A 19,552-nucleotide genomic window follows, 5' to 3' on the forward strand; every position below is an offset into this window, starting at 1 on the left:
TATCAGAGCTGTGATGTATATTCAGAAGGGTAATTACTTTGGGTAGTAATTTCCTAGACTACCCCCTGCCCCCGCCCTGCCCCAGCCAGCTGGCCTTGAAAAAGCACCACTGCTTTTATGTGTGCACACAGTCTGTAAAATCCCATTATCCCCAACTTCCACACCCCTGTGGCTGCATGCTTCCTTTTGAAGCCTCGCAAAAAAGGAAAAAAACAAAAAACAAAAAACAAAAAAACAACTTTCAAGTCAGTCCTAAAGTTCATTTCTAATCTCATTTCACCCAAATAATATAAAAATGAGATGGGGGATAGGAAGTGGGAGGGGTCCATGATGTGCTTTGCTTACCTGTTTGCCTGGGATCCTATGATACTTGTGGGAAAGATTGATAAAACTAGGAAGTACTTCAGTGTGTATTTTGAGATAAAGTGAGATTTTATTCCATTTTGATGTTCAAAGAATAGAGCAAGGTTAATTGGTTATTCTAGTTCTTTTTCTTTCATCTGTTTGAAATGTCTATACTATTTAGAACAGGAGTCTCCACCAATCTCTCACAGCCAACATCGTTTTAACTGTGATCATCTATTGGAGTCCTAAGTACAGTGCCCTCCTCTGCTCTATTTTTCTGTTTTGTGTGTCTTTCTATCTGGAAGTTTGAACTCCTTTTCAGGCCTATTTTCTAACTGCTTCCACTGGTCCCATTGTGGTCATTTACTTTTTGGATTCTGACTTCCCATGTAACTGACATTTTTCTTAGCATTCTTCCCATGACCTTGAACTAATTGACATCTGTTTCCTGAGGATGACACCTTCCAGTCACCTGTTCCATCTCTTACTGTCACTACTTGATGAAACTTTGGTAGGGGTGGGGTGTGGAATGTAGGAAGGGAGTTTCAAAAATTTTTTCTCTGTCCCTGAAAGATCACTTCCTGACTATGTTTCTGTCACTGTTATTCAAAAACCTTTCTTTTGAAGTCCTTGTTTTATATCTATATCACCTGATCCCATCATTGTTTCCCTCCTCTTCATCTCTGGGATGCTTCCCCATCTTCCTTAGGACCTGTCTTATAAACCTTACCCTCACACCAACCCTTTCCATCTCCCTGGGTGACTTTGTACTTCTTGCTGGTGACTCTTCCAAAACTGCAGCTTCTCAGTCACATCTTCACTTCAGTCCTCTTAGACTCACAGCCAAGACTTGGACCACACCTCTCCTGCATCTCTGTTTTCTCCTATTGAATGTGCTCCCTGTCCTCATTGTAGGTTCCTATCTCTGTACCCCATCTTATTCCTGAGGTCAGTCAGTATTCCTCTTGGTACTCACTTCCTTCTTATCTATCTTGATCCCCCCACCCTTCAGGCTTCTTTTTTTTATTTTTATTTATTTTTTATTATTATGTTCAATTAGCCGGCATATAGTACATCATTAGTTTTTTTTTTTAATTTTTATTGTTATGTTAATCACCATATATTACATATTTTGTTTTGGTGTACTGTTCCATGATTCATTGTTTGTGCATAACACCCAGTGCTCCATGCAGAACATGCCCTCTTTAATACCCATCAGCAGGCCAACCCATCCGCCTACCCTCCTCCCCTCTAGAAATAGTCTTAGTCCTTATGTCTGCTTTCGTTATCTCTTACTATCCTGTCAACATCCTAGAGGCTCTTACCTCTCTGCTGACACTGCTTTAGAATCCCCAGCAGTCCCCTCCTTTTCCATTTTAAACAGTGTCCTCTTCCAAATCTACATTCCAGACTATGTTTGACATCTTCCTTTTTTAAATATTTGTACTTTCTTGATTTTATAATTTTCTTCTCATGATTTTCCTCCTTTGTGCCTTCTCTTTTTTGTTTTTTTTGTTTTTTTGCTTCTCTCCTTCTTCTGTCCTCACAAAACATAGGTGTTCCTGTGGCTCATCTCTTTTCCCTCCCTCTGCTCACTTCTGTTGCTGCTGTCTTCCACCCTCTCAGCTTTAATAATAATAATAATAATAATAATAATAATAATAATTCACTGAGGATCTCTCCCCAGACCCTCATTTCCCACTTTGCAATAGACATTTCCAGAGGAATAACATACAAGTATTTTAAAACCTAAGACAATTATAGTTTATCATCTAAACTGGATCCAAACTGGGTCACTTGGAAGGTTAAAGAAGGCACAGTTAATAGCCAGTGTAAGTCTGTACCATGCATAGGTCACCTGTTCAAACCTAATATGTACAAAATACTCTGAGATTTGTTTTCTAGTATTTTTCATCATTAAGTGTCTCACCAGCATTCTGCTTGGCTAAAAATCATTACCTTCAAGGCTTATTCTTTGCTCAGTTCCAAGTTCCTAGGAATTCTACCTTTCGTGTATCTTTGAATTAGATTTTTTTTAAAACCCCATTCCACTGTTTAGGCCCTTGTTTTCTCTTGCCTGCAGTATTGCATGTCCTTCAACTTATCTTCTTGCTCTTAGTTTCTCCTCATTCATCCTTCATTCAATATTTCTTATTTCTACAGGATGTTCCTAAAGTATACCAGTTATTTATACACCTGCTCAGAAACTGTCACCAAAGCGTATCATCCAGACTTCTCAGCTGGGAAATCAACACACTACATAGCCTGCCATAAAAGAGCTTTTCCAGCCTTACTTCCTTTATGGACCCTGTATTTCAGCAGGCCTGGTGGCCTTTCCCCAGATATCTCCAAAATCAGGTGTCCCTATTTGCCACAGAATAACCTTTGGAATTAAAGAAAAATTTAAATATCTAACTTTAATCTGGGAGATTTAAATTTAGTAGGTCTGTATTAAGGCTTTTTTATCTTTATAAAAGCCTCCCCAAGGGATTGTGACCAAAGCCAGCATTGAGAAACATTGCCCCTGTTTTCCTATCTCCATGACTTTGTTCTCCTTTTTTCTCCATGGCCAGTATCTAGTTTTCTTTTTAAATATTTTCTTATCCTTTACTACTGGGCCCTCATTTTACCTCCTTCATGAGATCTTCTTTGATCCATCCAAATAGATATAGTTATTTCTTCTATACCACAGTTGTAGATTTTATGTTTATGCCTTACATCCTATAGACAGCATACTTCCTGAAGCCAGTGCTTCTGCTATTTATCATGTAGAAGCCATTCTGTATAGGTCATTCGCTGTTGAGATTTTATATGTAGAGAACTTTGAAGTTCTTAAGAAAGTGATAAGCATGAGTTATTTTTTGCCAATTTAACCAAAAGTCCCAAAGCATAAAATAACAATAGTTTTAATTCCAAGGCTATGCTAAATTAAGATTTGCTAATCATGCTAATTAGGAGAGAGGAATTAGAATTTTAAATGCCACTACTGTTTTCAGCAGCAGATGAGTTAATATTGAAGTAAATTCAGTGGTGGATTGGTTCCTTTAACCCCCACGCTTCAGGTACTTTAAAGCATGTGGGTCTCTTTGGATTCCTCAGGAAAACTGTCATGTTGGCATGTAGTTATAAAATGTGCTTCACTCAGAAACTGTAGTTAGTAAGGCAGAGGTTTTTTTTTTTTGTTTTTTTTTTTAACTAGTTCTTTTGGCACAGGGGAATATTTTTAATAAATCGGCCTTGCTGAAAGATGGAGCACAGTATTGTTTTTAATAGGGAATGAGAACATAAATGCAGTGATTTGATGCAGTTACAAGAAGCTGCATCCAAAAACAATTTTTGATTTTTGTCAAACATTCAGCAAAGGAACGATTTGTCCCTCAAAAAAAAATTTTTTTTTTTGGTAGCTTCCCAAATTGTATTCTTGTTAAATCTACAAGTTGTATATTCAGGATAGAATTTTTCTTTGTCCTATAATTTTCTCTGTTAGTACTTGATCAGTAAAAATTATAACCATTTAGTTTGGGATACATGCAGATGTATTTTATAATTAATTTAGTGCCCCTTAAGGTAGATACTTGTATTTTATTATTTTATTGAAATGATATATATTTGGATTTCATAGCAAGCCTAGGGAAATAATAAACTTTTACCCTGTCAGTGCTGTCTCTATATGCTGATATAAAACCCATTTCTGATTTGTCCCAGGTAAAATAATTAAAATGCATGTATTAGAACATACATAAAATTTTCTGTGCTCATGAAAGATGTACTAACTGGAAAACAGTCAATATAATCTCTTGGCTTTTGGATTTTTTATCAACTCACAGGTTTGTAGCAATTTTATAGAACTATCCAGCCCTTTCCTTGACTTCTGCCAGCACTGTAGCTGAACTACTCAAAACTTCTGGAAGCAAAAGTCAAACTTCCTTCACAAAATGTTCCCAATATTTAATGTTAATCACACGAGTCTAGTTAAGTTAGCTAGAAAACAGTATTCTTCATAACAGGAAGTCAAAAGAGAAGGTATTGGGAAACATATGAAGATGGTAAATGAATAATGAATAAGGTTTCACACGCAGCTGGAGATATTTGTTAGTAGACCAGTAGAAGCAGAACTACATGGCAAACCTCTGGAAACACATGGCAAACTTTTCTTGACCATAATAGTAGTAACTTCTGTTTAGTTGAACATTGTTCAGTGTCTATGCATATCATCTCCTTTCATCCTCACCACAGCCCTGTGAGGTGGGCTGAACTAATCGCTCCCATTTTATAGATAAGGAAACTAAGCTAAGAAGAGAAAGTGGTTTATTTTTAAGTATGTACCTAGTAAGTGATAGATCTTAGATTCCAAATACTCTAATGCCAACTCACACTACCAAAACTATTTAAAAAAAATACTAGTTTTTCAAAGACCACCTTAAAAAGTATCAGTCAGGACAATGGCAGCAGTGTAAAAAAGACGGAAAGATCACAGCACCACTTCTGAAGTTTTCCATCTTTGGCTTGAATAAGCAAAATAAGAGTGTTCTAAAAGACTGCTAGGAAATTAGTTTGTGCATGAAACACTGAACTCTTTAAAGTAAAATGATACACAAGCTCAAGATACTGCTATTTTTTTATTTGTAGCCAACGTTTATTTTTATGCCTAGAAAAATACATGGGGGTGCTTAGGAATAATGTGCTGGGCAATTTGCTACTTTAGTGATAGTAACATAATCCCGAAAAAGCAAGCACGATTATTTTGTACTTTTTTCTTGTTTTATTCAGCAATAAGACCATAATTTTTCATATTTAAGGAAGTATGAAAAATTTGTCGAGTTTCAAAAGCTGAATACATGTAGCGTTGGATCAAGGCACATACAAGACTGGCCAAAGGGCGTACAATGCACTTTGGTTTTTTGTTGGAAAAAAAAAATCATGGCAACAGAAAAATGATGTGGTTTTTAAACAAGTAATAGCTCACAATTCAGTAGGAAGCTAGAAAGAAATGTTACATTACATTATGTAATATGTGGAAAACTGTGACAGTAATGGGCAGTATTCTTGATCATTGTGAAAGTAAATTGAACTTTTATGTACAGTGTTAAAACGTTTCACGTAAACCAGATCTAAATTTGATTTCTAGTATTTATTTTTCTTTTAAATTCTTCCTTATTTAAAGTACTACTTTCTCTGCATTGTTTAGGGGAATTGCTTATGGTTACACTACCTTTTTAAATACGTATATGTTTCTTTTTTGACATCATTTATGATAAAACATTATAAACATTAACAATTATGTCTTTAGAATTTACTTTTCAAAAATCAGGATGGTATAGGCAAAACCAAAATGCAATTCTGGTGTCTGTGTTCATTATACTATGGAGTCTAAGTTTTCATGTTTTCCTAAGTACAAATTTCCCCCCTAACTTAGAAGCGTGCTCACATTATTGATTTTGTGAAGTCCTTTATTTTCAAAGCTTTCTTAACAGTGGTTTTAACGACAGACTTCACACTCCTTTATGCCAGTTGATGTATTCAGTTCAGAAGATAATGCTTACTTTCTTAAGGATATCTAATTTGCTCAGAGTAAAATGGAGATATGCAGCAAGTTTGATATTGCCCATTACTTCACATATTTTAATTTATTGAATACCACTGGGATAATACAAATTGAATAATTGGAACATTATTTCATAACTATTTTTTGAACTTTAATTTTTCTCATTCAGCCAGCTTTTTTTTTTTTTTTACATTTTATTAATACCAAAGTGAAAAATGGCCTGTGCTTATACTACAAGGATCTCATGTGAACTCAGTCCTGATTGTTCAACACAGCAAGGAAATTCACTTTCACAGTCAACAAGTCATCTTACTCAGTAGAACACAAAGTAAATGGTTTATAACTTCAATATTTGCAAGGAAAATACAGTACAAATTACTAAAAAATACTAAAATATAGAATTGTGTTCAGGCATCTCCACTACATCAATCGCAGCAGTAACCTGAAATTTGAAACTTTTAATAAAAAGTTCTTAAATATAAATTATATGGCAAATGTACAGTACATTGCTTTTTTCAGTCTCTTGTTTCCAGTGTTTTGCAGTAGAACAGGGTTCCTACATCACCTCCCTTAGGTTTAAAAAAACCAAAACACAGTCTGCTACAAGGCCTCCAGCATCATGAGTGTGAGTGATCTGAGTCTGGAATACCACTGTCTCTGTAGCTTCGGTTACTACTGCTTTCACTGTGATTGTTTTTGTACAGATTCATTCCATTAGGAGGAAATATGGTGTGTATTACAAATTCCTCCTTTGAGATTGGTTCATTGCTTATTGGTAACATCTGAAAAGAAGTCTCCCTGATTTCCAGGATGGAGTTGTCCTTCTTAGTGCCAGCTTCCGCATAGTCATCCTTTCTTCTCCTCCCTTTGCTGTATGCACAGTTCCTTGAGAAGAGTGATCCATTTCTATGAACATACCAGCACACTAAAGCAAGGAGGGCGATGGTCACCAGGGCCACAGCCCCACCAATGATGGCAGCCAACGGTAAATTGGGGTTTTTGTAAGGTTCTTTCTCTTGCTCTCGATTAAGGGTGGTTGTAGGATTGTACATTCGAAGGGGTGCAGTTTCAGTCTCAATACAAACACGGGTGTCATCAAATAGGTAGAGGTTACTGGTTTCCATGGGAACCATGCAGACTCGATAGGGCGAATCAGGCTCCAGGGCGGTGACTAAGTATTCATTGCGTTCCCCTGTTACGATAGTTTCTGTTATAGATCCAGATGCTGGGCTATGGCCCAGTTTGAGCCAGCTGAGTCTTAAAGCAGTCATAGGTAGGACAAGTTTCCAAGAGATATGAATTGTGTCGGAGGTGACGGATTTCACAGTAATTATAATTGTTTTTCTTGTTGGGCTCCCTGTAGTTCGCTGATCTTTAGTGAGCTTGGGGTTCTTAATGTCTGGTTGTTTGGTCACTGGAGCTGGCCACTGTCCTTGAGCAGGATATACCGTGTTGGGTATTGCAGTGGTTATCTGAATGGTGCTTACAACTGCACTGTCCTTACAATCAAACAGTTCTGCATTAAGGTCCTTAATAGCCATCCCCCGAACTTTTTCTGGGGCTTGGCACATAAGCCCACGCACATTGACCTTCATAGGTAGTGATTGCAACCAGTCACGTACCCATTTCATCTTGCACCCACAATACCAGGGATTGTTGCGAAGAATCAGTTGGGTTATATTGTCTAAATCATCAAAGATACCCTGAGGTAAATTACTTAGGTTGTTATTGGACATATCAAGTCGATACAGCTGCCTTAGATAAGAAAAAGCATTTGGGGGCACCCGGTTGATGTGGTTATCTTGAAGATAAAGCTTCCTCAGGTTTGTGCCTGGAAGGTTTACTGGTGCAGCAGTCAGGGAATTCCGTACCAGGGACAGTTCTGTTAAGTTGACTAGGTTGAAGAAAACTTTATCACCTAAACCATGGTTGTTCAACAGGTTTCCATCCAAAACCAGGCGTTTGAGGCTAGTGAGACCTTGAAGAGATGGTGATGAAATAGTGGATATGCGATTATCATCCAAGCGTAGTTCTTCTATAGTCCTGGGCAAACCCCAGGGGATTGTGCTAAGGTGATTACGGGACAGGAAAAGCAGTCGGAGATAGTTGCTGTCTCGGAATGCCCCCTCTTCAATGCTAACAGCAGACACCGAGTTATCATCTAAATGTAATTCTTCCAGATAGGGAATTTTGGAAAGTGAATCATAAGTGATAGTCCTTATGTTATTTTCTTGCAAATGTAACTCTTTTACATACTTTGGTAGGTTGGTAGGAAATTCATCTAAACTGTTGTGATATAGGTATATTCTTTCTACTTTTAGCAAGTTTTTCAAATCTGAAGGAATTCCAGCGTTATTTATTTGGTTGTTCTGAAGGTAGAGAGTTGTAGCATCCTCTGGTATTCCTGTTGGAATGGATGTCAGAAAGCGATCATTACAGTAAATGAAACCTGCATCACAGCGGCACACGGACGGGCAGGACTTAGCCATAACTGATAGAGGTGCCACCTGAAGGAACAGCCCAATTTTAGTCCCGATGAGGAAGATGCTCCAGGCTGGGCTGATCATGGTCAGCAGTCTTGAGGTCTTTGTACACGGTAGCGTCAGAGCCCTAAAATGGAGTGAGTGAAAAGAAAGATAGAAAACAATCAGGTAAAGATACTTGAAATAGTATTCAAAATAGATGTGGAAACTAAAATGTGCATAATCACTTTTAATGTACTAATTTTTTTTTTTGCATGTGTAGGGTTTATTGCTAGCTAACAATGAACATGATCATATAATCTCTTTACCTTAAATGCTTGCAGTATTAAGGAGTATCATATCCCAAATCCATTTGATTTTGAAATGTTAAATATAATAAAAGTTTTATTGAGCATTTTTGTAATACTTGATATCAATTCTATAGCCAGTCACTGACCAAGCTAATCAGTTTTCTAATTTTTTCTTAATATTCATAATTGACACATAGTAATATGATTTGTTGTATTTAAAGATAATGTTACTTTTTTTAAATTAAAATCTGATGTCTGTTTCTTAGGTAGACTGTACAGGTGTAGAAATGTGTAGTAAAAAAAAATCTATCTTCTTAGTATTCGGGAATATTAAGTTAAATACCTCTTAAGATCCTGAATCCTAGTAAAGCCATTCATTTGTTTTCATTATTGATGTTAGTATTTTTCTTTGATTATTAATATTAAATATCATTACATAGGTATTTCTAACAAGGAAATCAGAAGGAATCTTTTTCATCTAATTTTAAGGAAGGAAAGAACACATAGTTAATACATTCAGCTAACCTAAGTGGAAAATTCCATTTCATATTAAACTAGTCCTTTCTTTTGTTCTCAACTTTTTTTTGTATGTTTCATACTATATGACTTAATGGCTTTATGCAGACTTTTGATTATGTTCTATCTTATAATATGTTTCACAATGCATTTATCTTTCTTCAAGTTCTAATCTAGAATATGGTTCAACTTTCCCCATGGCTGGAGAGTTAATAGATTTATACTGATCTATTGTGTAATATGATCTCTTCTGCACTTTTACATATTAATTAGCCTTTGTAATTTCAGGCATGAAAATAAAACACTTTAATATTTTTCCTACCTTATTGAATGATGTGAATAAATTTTGCGTGAGTGAAAATCCAATGCGCATATATTATTTTCCTGGTGAGGGACTGGGACTTATAAACTCTTGTTCAGTCCTTGGAAATGTTCTTCACTGTTTATTCAAGTAATCCTATGCCGCACACACCTCCAGATCAGGCTCGCTGTTGTCAATGAACATTCCAGCTGCAGTTCAGCATGGTGGGCAAGCTCATTAAAGTAGGGACCAGAAACAATTCAGCTTCCTGTTACTATGTAGAACACATGGCTTCCTATGCACTTTTTTTTTTTTTTCTGATAGAGTTTCTGTGTGAAGGTTCCTTTTGTGTAGCTTAATTCCCTTAGTAGAAATTGCTGTCTTTGAAATTCTTATTGGCTCTTCTGTGCAATGTGGTCAGAGATAGTAACTTCAGATCCTCATGAAGAAAGCCATTCATGATGCTAAGGCCTGTATAGTAATAGGTTTTTCAGTCAGTTACCCCCCACCTTTATTCCTATCCAGGATTATCCAAGTATAAACTTTGTACAGTAGCTATATCCTGAGGTATGATTACCTGCTGTGAAATAGCTATTTCCGGCTTTTGCTTCTTGCTGCTTTCTCAGAATATCTGGTACAGTCACGTTATGGAAGAATAGGTATTCTTTTTTAAGAGGTAAAACTTAATTCAAATATTCTTCGTAGGAAAAAAAAGCATACTAGATTTCCTTTACATTTCTCTTCCTTAAAGTATACTGGGTCTGAGCATCTCCTGTGAAAGCAAAAGGTTTTAATGAACTATTAATAATGAACTTTAACATGATAGAGAGATTTCCTAGAAATTTAACTTCAGTTTTTCTTTAAGCAACACATCTTTCATCATAATAGTTGGTGAAAAGGGGTAAGATGACCTCTTTTTGATTGTTACCTCCCAATTTTACTATGTAAATAAAGTAAGAGTTAAAGCTGAGATTGTCACCAAACAGATAATTTCTGCTGTTAACTGACTGTTAATGTCACTTTAAATTAAACACAGAAGCAGAGCTTCATTCAAGAACCAGTAAGTAAGTGCCTTCCATGGCTTTTGAATTCAGGTCAGGCCAGTCTTTAAAAGTGAACTTTTAAAATGATAAAATGTTTGAAAAGAAGAAAACAAGTATATGTCAAAGAGGTGAGTAAATATGCAACAAGGATTTTTGACAGAAATGCCATGGTAACTTTTAAGAGATTTCTGAACATGGTTTTACAAAGTCATACAATCTACAATGTAAAGACTTGAAAAGAGTTTGCTTTGGAATTTTTTCTTTTGATTTGCTCACTCCGTGCCCTGTTTAAATCTTCCTATAGGCCTCAATTTTCCCAAATGTAGAATGTGAATGTCATCACCTTCCTCCTTAGAGGTATTTCTGAGGACTAGCTGATGATCTTGAAACTAGTTACTCAGGTGTTCTTGGCCAAAAGGTAGCATAGATGTTCAAGTAATTATTGATTTTTCAGGAGAATACAATTTTAATTTTCTTTTGGCAAACTGAACTTGAAAAATCTGTGTTTGAAATAGAAAGGACACTATGTCAAAATATCTCCTTATAATGACCATTTGGAAAGTGTATCAAAACCTGACAAGGCATTTCTCTCTAGGTTCAAACATGAACACACCAATTTCCAGTAAGTATATTTTTCATTTCTGAAAGAAGACTTACGCTTCACCAAATAAAACCCAAAAATACCCCAGTGATTTTAATGATGACTGTTTTGCCCATTATCTAACATGCATGAAGATTTTTTGGGGGGTAGAGGTGGGTAGCATCAGTATCTGTTATGCAGGGTTACCCACTCAGGGGCTTTCTGTACATGTAGGGAGCATTAAGGGTATCACGGAAATATTTGACCCTGAAATTAAGGACTACAGTAGAAGCAATTTGCTTCTTCCCCAGTAATTACCTAGCCTCCAACAAGGATAGCATCTGTTCCAGAATTCAAATACTACTGAAGTGAATGTTAAATAAGGCCAAAATTTGTGTTTCTGGTTCTATTTGAAAATTCAGTGTCTTTTAGTTTGCCACCAAATACTAACACTATCATAGAATGCATTAACAGAAGGAAACTTAAAAAAAAATTACAGATCCATTTAATTTATTATTTAAGCAACTTGAAACAAAAATAGCAGTTAGCAGTCTCTAGTGGATATTGCAAAGTGCCCACAGAGGAAAGTTTAAATGATTTATTGTTTAAAGTGAGGTTTTACTGTAATGCATTTAGGGCTTTGCTCATTATTGTTGAATTTCAATAGTGTATTTTCTTGAAAACTGTTGCTTTCTTGGAATGTGAAAATGAAAAACCAAGCTGTTGAAATTATAATGACAGAGTTATTTTAAAAAGTGTCTGCTGTAAATATTTTCTAAGCTTGAAAATTATTCAACATTTAAAATAATGTGGTTAATTTAAGCTGAGGAAACAATTACTTTTGTTAAACTGCATTAGAAACTAATTAAAAGCTGTGATAAAAATCACTGGTGAGAACCTGCTTAAAATGTTACCAATAGTCAGGCATTTGTCATACTCCAAAGCACACTTTAAACTTAAGGAGATGAATCTGATGAATGAGGATTTAAAAACTGTTGACTGTTCCCCAAGTCAGGTCAGCCTAGAGTATGTCCAAGATGATGATCATAATGATAACTAGTGATAGAGCATGTATCTGAACTATAAATATTTTATGAAATCAAGCTCTAAGAATATGTATTGATTTTTAAGTTTTTAACCCAGAGAGAGAGAAAAAAAAATCTAAATTGGTGTTTATTTTTCTTGTTTTATATCTGTAAAACTGCTTCTTTTGCTCTGTTTGATATGCAAACTCACATTGCCATTAATACAACAGTGGTAATAATTAAATTATATCTCATTAAATTCTTGGAAAATGTCATTCTCTTTTCCCCAAATTACATTAAAACAATAGGCAAAAGTATCAAACAGGTTTCTTTGGAGAGGATACTCTGAGAAATGAAGATTCCCTCACTACTCCCTTTATTTAAGCTCAAAACAGTTCATGTTTGTGTTTTATATCTTATGTTTTGTATCTTTTCCTTCCCCTTTATATTTGAACCTATAGTGCTAGACAGTTTTGTTTTGCATATTAAAGGGTATAATAATCTATCTAAAATACGTGATCCTGCCCCTCATTCTTACACTTCCCCTTGTCTGAGCTGGCTCTACATATTCTACATATTCATGCACATGCACACAGAGATGTGGTAGTTAATTGTGAATTATAAAAAGAAAACAGCCCTACTGGTATGGACACTGTGGCCAGGTTTCCATAACATGGACTTCAGAAGCCTTTATGTCTGCATAGGCTTGAAAAAGAGGCCATTACTTCTGAACGAAAAGGAATCAATCTTTTAGAAAAATATTATTAATAGGGTAACTTGGGGAAAAACATAAATGGACACTGATTACTTAAAGAAATGTTTTAAAATTATTTTTTGATGGAATCATTACTAAGTAGATAGCATTTAAAACTATGGCAAAAGGAACAACATAACTACCTCACTGATAAATCACATTTTTAATAGGGATCTCTCTCATCAATTTCTTTTTAGAAACAAAAATTGTGGAGTTAAAAAAATATGCATTTATAATGTAATCAAGTCTGTGAAAAGCCTCCAATTTAGTTCCATGATACACCTAAGAAAGTATTAAATAGATAAGGATGCTATCATTTTGAGATATTTTAAGAAGTTTTATCGAATAGAAAACTGGCATTTACAGACAAAGATTTGAGGCAATCTACACGTTTATAGGATTTCTGTTACTACAATATTTTAGAGGTGGGGGTGTTTGAAATGAGAAGATATTTCATGTTTTCATCACTTAGATTAAGATTATATGTTGATAATATGCACTGACTTCCTAAATCCTTTATTTGCTGCCTTTGATTTAAACTGATTTTGATTTGAAATAATTGCTTATTTAGAAAAAAAAAAACCTTAAATCGAGTACAGAGTTTGAGATTTCCGTAGAGTCTTATTAATGATTTGCTTCACATAATGATATCTTAATGATGGGACCTTTTTAAAAATATTAAATCTAAAAGTAGAACTTTTAATCCAAGTTAATTGCATTATTATTTTGAATAAAACCTGGAAATTGAAAACACATGCTTAATCAGATTTATCCAAGTCTGTGAATATTTCTAAATTGGGATTTATATAATCACAATCTACAGTTTTAGAAGGTAGTTTATTTATGAAGGCTTAAATTGCTGCTAGAAAGCACAAGAAAATGATCAACCTGTGAATGCTAAGTCTTTTAATGACAAATAATATTTAAAATAAGCTACATATATGGTTAAACTGAAAAACTGGAGTACATCAGGTTAGTTGATAGTGACAGCAAAATGCTTTCTAAGCAGCCTGTCTGGTAGTTAAATTTTCCACGATCATCAGATTTCAGGAAAATTCCAATTCTTTTGTTTAATGCCAGGCAAGCAGAAGGACCTCTAACTCCCCTCTTGAGAGTCATGAAGTCTGAAGGGTTTGCTGAGCGGCAGAGAAGCAAGTGTGCCTTTTCATACTTCGTTTTATCCAGACTCTTTCCTAGTCTGAAGAAGGTTGTGTTTTATTTATGCAAAATAGGGGATAAAAGTTCCAAAGCAAGGGATTTTTACTTTCCTTTTTTGTGTTACTGGTTCTTTTCTCCCAGTAGGTTTATGATAAATGAATCCAATTCTGCTTCATTTATACTGGCTTTTAAAGTTAAATGGAGCTTCCTTAAAACAAAAAGGCAAACTAGGATGTCATCTTTCATAATAGTGAATACTTCTTCCTTTTATGGTATGTAAAGCCAGACTAAGTGAATTAGAGAACCAAGACTTGTATGAATGAATGAGACATTAGTTTAGAGGGTGGTAAAGGTGAGCAGTAGAGGGCTTGGAGCAGGGAACAAGCTTTAAGTTTCCGTTGACCTTTGAGCAACTGCAGTTAAAACTGTATTTTTTAAAACCACCAACATTTTTCCATTGCAAACTTTAAAGTTCCTTTTTCAGTGCTCTGAGTACAGTTTAGTTGATGTGCTTTAAATTTCTAATATTCAAGTTTCCATACACGAATACAACAATTATTTGGGTCTACTGTGTGCCAAGCACTGTGCTGGTTGGTGAGAACATCCCAAATCATAAAACACCTTGTTTTTTCATTTCAGAGTAGGGTATTACTGATGTAAAGCAAATGAAGAGGAAGAAAATCAACAACACATAAACTGATCAATCTACAGTCCAGTGGCATACTTTAAAAATGGTATTTAACCAAATGTGGTCTGTGGGTTTTCTTTTCAAAGTTGCCACGGTAACTTGTGCACAGGAAAAGTGAAAGAATAAAGAACAAAAGCTGTCATTGTCTCATCAAGTGAGAGCAATTTCTCTCTCTCATTTAAGGAGACTAATACCTGGAGAGAGCTTTTTATACATTCCTGACACTTAATTTTGGGTCTAGGAAAAAGATGATGCATATGCAAAACAAATGAACTTTGCTGCTGAAATTGTATTTCATTCCTTTGTGACTTAAAATCTGTTTTCTCTGCAGTTCTTGTCAATAGTCACGACAAAATCCTAAAACCTGCTTTTCTATGTAACAGAAACATGGCTTTCAAAACTCTTTTTTAGTGTGATGTTTTACCAAATTTAGTGATGTTGATTTGCAGTCTGAAACTGGAAAATGCTTTCTGAAATGTATATTCCTATTTTGGCTCTTAAAAGGAAAAAGGCTTTTTTCAGAAGACGTTTGCAAATCATCTCCTTGGAAATTGGTTTGTTGACTTATGATAAGTTTTGAAATGGTGGAATGTTAGAGGTCGAGAAACAGCCCTTTTTATGCTCTGAAGAGAAAAATGTAGTTTTGAGAATTAATATTGCTGAGAGATTTACTGTAGAGTTTTTGCCCACTGGGGGGTGGTACACTCTACCAGAACACTGCTTTCAGAAGCCGCAAGTCAGATGTTGGCTGCTGCCGGCCAGTTTTTCTCTGGTTTAATTACAACAAAGCCTCCCGTTGAGAAGAACAGTGAAGGCCTCTAGGGCAAAAGGTGGGGGGTGGGAGCGAAAGGGGAATGAAGGGAAAAGGAGGGAAGAAATTACAGCCTTTGAAAAATTACTGAATCTTATTTCCCTCATTGAGTTCATTTATGGTGGTCTTCATTGGACTTTCAACAATTATTTATAATGCTATTAAGTAAACTGAACAAAAATATTTAAGGAGGTTTAACTCAGAATTTTTAAGTTAACTCTGAATCTTGCCATTAATCACCTTCTTTGTTATCAGCCCACCCACCTTAATAAAGGGGGGAAAAGTTAAGATACACTGAAATTTTTCTTTAAATGACCAGATTTAATTTAGTGTTGGTATAACATTGGCATATCAAAAATAAAAAGCAGAAAGAAGAAACATTCATATAATATTAATTTAAGGCAAGTTCTCTGCTACTGATTTTTGTAGGGTTTAAAATTGTTCAAAATAATCCAGAAAGAGGAGGAAGCCTTAGGGTGTGTGGCCAAGAAAAGCACGGACAAATCTCTCCGCAGTGCACTTGCATGTTTAAAGCTGATAATTGTATTTTTCATCTGGAGACACTGAGTGTTCATTAGGGTCTGGTGTCCCTAGGCAGGAGATGCTGAACATAATTGGAGTTTCTATTTGATTGGGCAATATAGTCTAGAGAAGAAACTGGGGTAAAGATAATTAATAGCTTGCTAACAAAGTCTGACAGCCACAAGATTTCAACCAAATTTATTTCACACCGCTTCATTTAGCTCTGAAAAAGTTTTGATAGAATTGGAGGCTCTTTAATTAACACTTGAAAGCAAAAGAATCATACCTTCTATTTTGCTGCTACATTCAGTTATGATAAATTTTCTTACTGTTTTTCTTCTTTTTTGTAAAAACTTTATTTGCTGCCCAATTATGTATTTCACAAATGTTAATGTTTAGGAAGTGTTTAGTTGGGCATTTTGAACCTAATCATCATTGATTTAAAAGGGTGGGGGGCAGAGAAATGAAAAGCCCAATTAGTAGCTGATGGTTAGTATTGTACAAGAACAATATTAATGAATTCCTTATGTTTATTCATTCTATAATATTTTTGCTGATTCCTGGATTTGATGTGTTTTGGCAGTGCCCTATTAAAAAATTGGATATGACTTTCCTACTTAAATACATACAATCATGTTTTTGTAACTCTGTTTTTTATTTCAGGCTAATAAACATATGTGTTTGTGTAACCAGGTGTGTATATGTTATGTACACACACATATTTGCAAACTAAGCATATCTGTGATTTAATTTTCTTAGAGATTAAAACCTGGTATATTATTATTAATATTGGTAGTAATGGTAATATTATTATTTTGTGGTACTTTTCAAAGATAGATTCTTTACTCATTTCAAAAGAGATGAGTATCAATCATCTGTCACTTTGGGGCAGGCATAAATGGTTCTATCTCAAAAGAGACAAATTCATTCTTTATGTTTTATGCTAGTCAGGATATTCATATGTAGCTCGGGATAAATGAAAGGCATTGCTACAGCTGATGCACTTTTTTAGTGGCTTTATTCATGTTGTTTGCTGCTAATAAAATAACATATATGTGCATTTTAGAGCAGATAGATTTAAGAAAATTTAAAATAGCTATTTGTTAAAGGCATTCGAGAATTTGGTTCTATACGTGGCAAATATCAAGGCTTTTTTTCCTTTTTAATTTTGATAGATAGATAGGCAAATATCTACCCCCAGATGTTGAAAAATATAGGCCTGTTGCACTTTTTACCTCTATGCAACCATTTTGTTTCAGACCAAATTCACTGAAGAAAAAAAAAATTTTTTTTGAGAAGATACATTTAACTACTTTTTGGAAGCTCTGCTGTACAAAATCATTTCTTTCAATGTAAAATTTTCTTATTGTAAGTTGCAAGTGAATGGATACTCTGCACATCCCACTTGATGAGGGCTCTACTCATTTTTTTTCCCCTGCCACCCCGAACTCACTGCATACATCAGGCATAGCTTCCACGCTGAGCTTTGTTAGTTTTTCTGAGTAGGCTTTGCCAATTACTATGCTAGTCACATACTACATTTGCCCAAGCAGTGGATTTTGGCGTTCTCCTGGAGGGGGTGGGGGTATGGTTGGGAAGAGTCTCCCCCTCCTCTGAGTTAAATTCACTAGTTGAGATTTGCAAGACTGAAATGCTTGAAGCAGTTCTGGCAGGATAGCAGTGCAAGCTTTAAAATCTAGGTGTAGCTGTTAATCCTTACAGAGGCACAGAAGTCTCCAGGAGTAGCTCGGCTAGCTGTGAGCAAGATGTATGCTTTTCATGTACTGCGTACTCATGGGGTGAGGGATTATTGATTTTCTTTCAGTTGTAGAAACAGCAATTGGTGATCATACCACATATACAGTACACACCAAGTTAGCAAGACCTTTCGCTTTCCTCTCTGTGAAAAAATCTGTCTTGTATTCTTCAGTATTTAACATTTAACTTTGCAACTTAAGGTTTTCCATAAGGCTCTTTTCAGATCGCAACTATACGAGGCAGAAAATAGCCATTAATTATTACCTTTTAATGAAAGAAGGTTTTAAGAAACTTCTTGCATGTGGCTATATCATCAAAATTTTCCTCGCTGGCTCGCACACACATATATTGCTCTTACTGGTAACAGAGCAAGCGTTCATATTTGGATGCCTCATAGTACCAAGTCATTTCTGTCTACAGAGTAAAACCAAGCAAACTTTCTGGGACAATCTTAAGGAAAAACATGGGAAACACTTACCAGGAAGACGAGAAAAAGCAATCCCATATATACTGCCGCTATAGCTGTAATTCCACTGACTGTGAACTGGGGTAATAACCCTCCCCCTCTCCCAAGCTCCGCGTCCAGTCCACACAAAGCCAACAGCAGCTGCAGTCAGAGCTTGTCCTGCTTCGGATCACTCCTACACTGAGCAGTGAGCGAGGGATAGCATTCCAGTTTACTGCACACAGCCCACCTCCAAGTCTGAAGTTAAAGCTTCACCTCGCAGTGGTTGAAGAAGGGGGTGATGTCATAGATGGGCAGGACTTAGCCGAGCTCTTGTTCAGTGAGGTAACTGGATGATCAGACAGATGAGCTTTGCAAACGCTAGAGGGAGTGAGAGAAGCCAAAATGAGGCGCTCACCCTGCCAAAGCTGGGATGCCATTTGGTTTGTAGGCAGCTTTTGGAATTTCAACATTTTCTAAAGTTTAATACAACAAGGTAGTGGTAGCAAGCTTATAAAAAAAAAGTGAGCCTGTTAGAAGGATATTTATAAGAGTACAGTAGAAAAACACAGGTTTTTTATTTTTAAGCTATATGTATTAAAAAGAAGTTAACCAAAAATCCTATTATTTTCATTATTGACTAGTTCCAATAGCATTGTAATTTTGAAGGCTAGTAATTCCCATTGTGAATAATTATTCGACAAATGAGTAGAAGGCAGGTTCACATAAAAAAACAGGGATTTAAGGGAAGGGGAACAAGAATGACAAAAGGTAAAGATCCTTGAAGTGACCAGTTTTTTTTCCTAGAGGTAATGAGTAACTTATTCTGTGTATGTTTCAGGAAATGAAAGTATTTTTCACAGACTTCCACTATTTGTCCATCTCTTTTGAACTTGGTAGATATTAAATGTTCTATTTAGGGAGCCCTCCCTAAATATGAAAAGTTGTAGAAAAATTAAATAGATTCTTTTCCTTTCTGGTATATTTTTGCTTCTCTAAATATAGATTAAGATATAAACATCTTAAGAAAAAACCTTTCGTGGGTGGTTTTGCTTTTATTAAAATAATTTTAATTTTGGTACATGAATAAACACTGGACAATTGTAAGACAGACATAAATGTCTGTATCTAATTAGCAGAATGATAGATTTTAATATTCAATTATGACTTTCATAAACTGGTTTCTGCTATTTGGTCAACAATTGCTTTGGGCTTTCCAGTAAGTTCATTTCACTTTTAATGTTGCTGGGGAGAATTTTGTTTTTATATTTACCTGGAGAGCAATTTC

At 35.4% G+C, this 19,552-nt stretch overlaps 2 protein-coding genes across 5 annotated transcripts in view; one reads left to right on the forward strand and one right to left on the reverse strand.

The window, feature by feature from the left end:
- MACROD2 (mono-ADP ribosylhydrolase 2) overlaps window positions 1-19,552 on the forward strand; it is a 2,080,661-nt gene that overhangs the window by 311,413 nt on the left and 1,749,696 nt on the right. The gene's annotated exons all lie outside the window — the stretch shown is intronic.
- FLRT3 (fibronectin leucine rich transmembrane protein 3) lies at window positions 4,980-18,508 on the reverse strand. 3 transcript variants are annotated; one of them, XM_025876864.2, is made up of 3 exons: window positions 18,298-18,508; window positions 10,058-10,252; window positions 4,980-8,500 (listed from the first exon to the last, which is right to left on the reverse strand). In XM_025876864.2, the coding sequence occupies exon 3, from the start codon at window positions 8,455-8,457 to the stop codon at window positions 6,508-6,510; it is 1,950 nt and encodes a 649-aa protein (XP_025732649.1). In that variant the 5' UTR covers window positions 8,458-8,500; window positions 10,058-10,252; window positions 18,298-18,508; the 3' UTR covers window positions 4,980-6,507. The 3 variants fall into 3 exon arrangements, with proteins under 3 accessions (XP_025732649.1, XP_073734516.1, XP_025732650.1); XM_073878415.1 differs by having other exon boundaries at window positions 9,502-10,252; XM_025876865.2 differs by lacking the exon at window positions 10,058-10,252.

The sequence above is a fragment of the Callorhinus ursinus genome, unplaced genomic scaffold, assembly GCF_003265705.2.
Source record: "Callorhinus ursinus isolate GAN/ISIS: 27379988/994484 unplaced genomic scaffold, GSC_fseal_2.0 scaffold29, whole genome shotgun sequence".
Lineage (NCBI taxonomy): Eukaryota > Metazoa > Chordata > Mammalia > Carnivora > Otariidae > Callorhinus > Callorhinus ursinus.

Bases quoted from the DNA above. Each gene is read 5' to 3' on its own strand.
- FLRT3 (XM_025876865.2), bottom strand. From the start codon at position 8,457: ATGATCAGCCCAGCCTGGAGCATCTTCCTCATCGGGACTAAAATTGGG.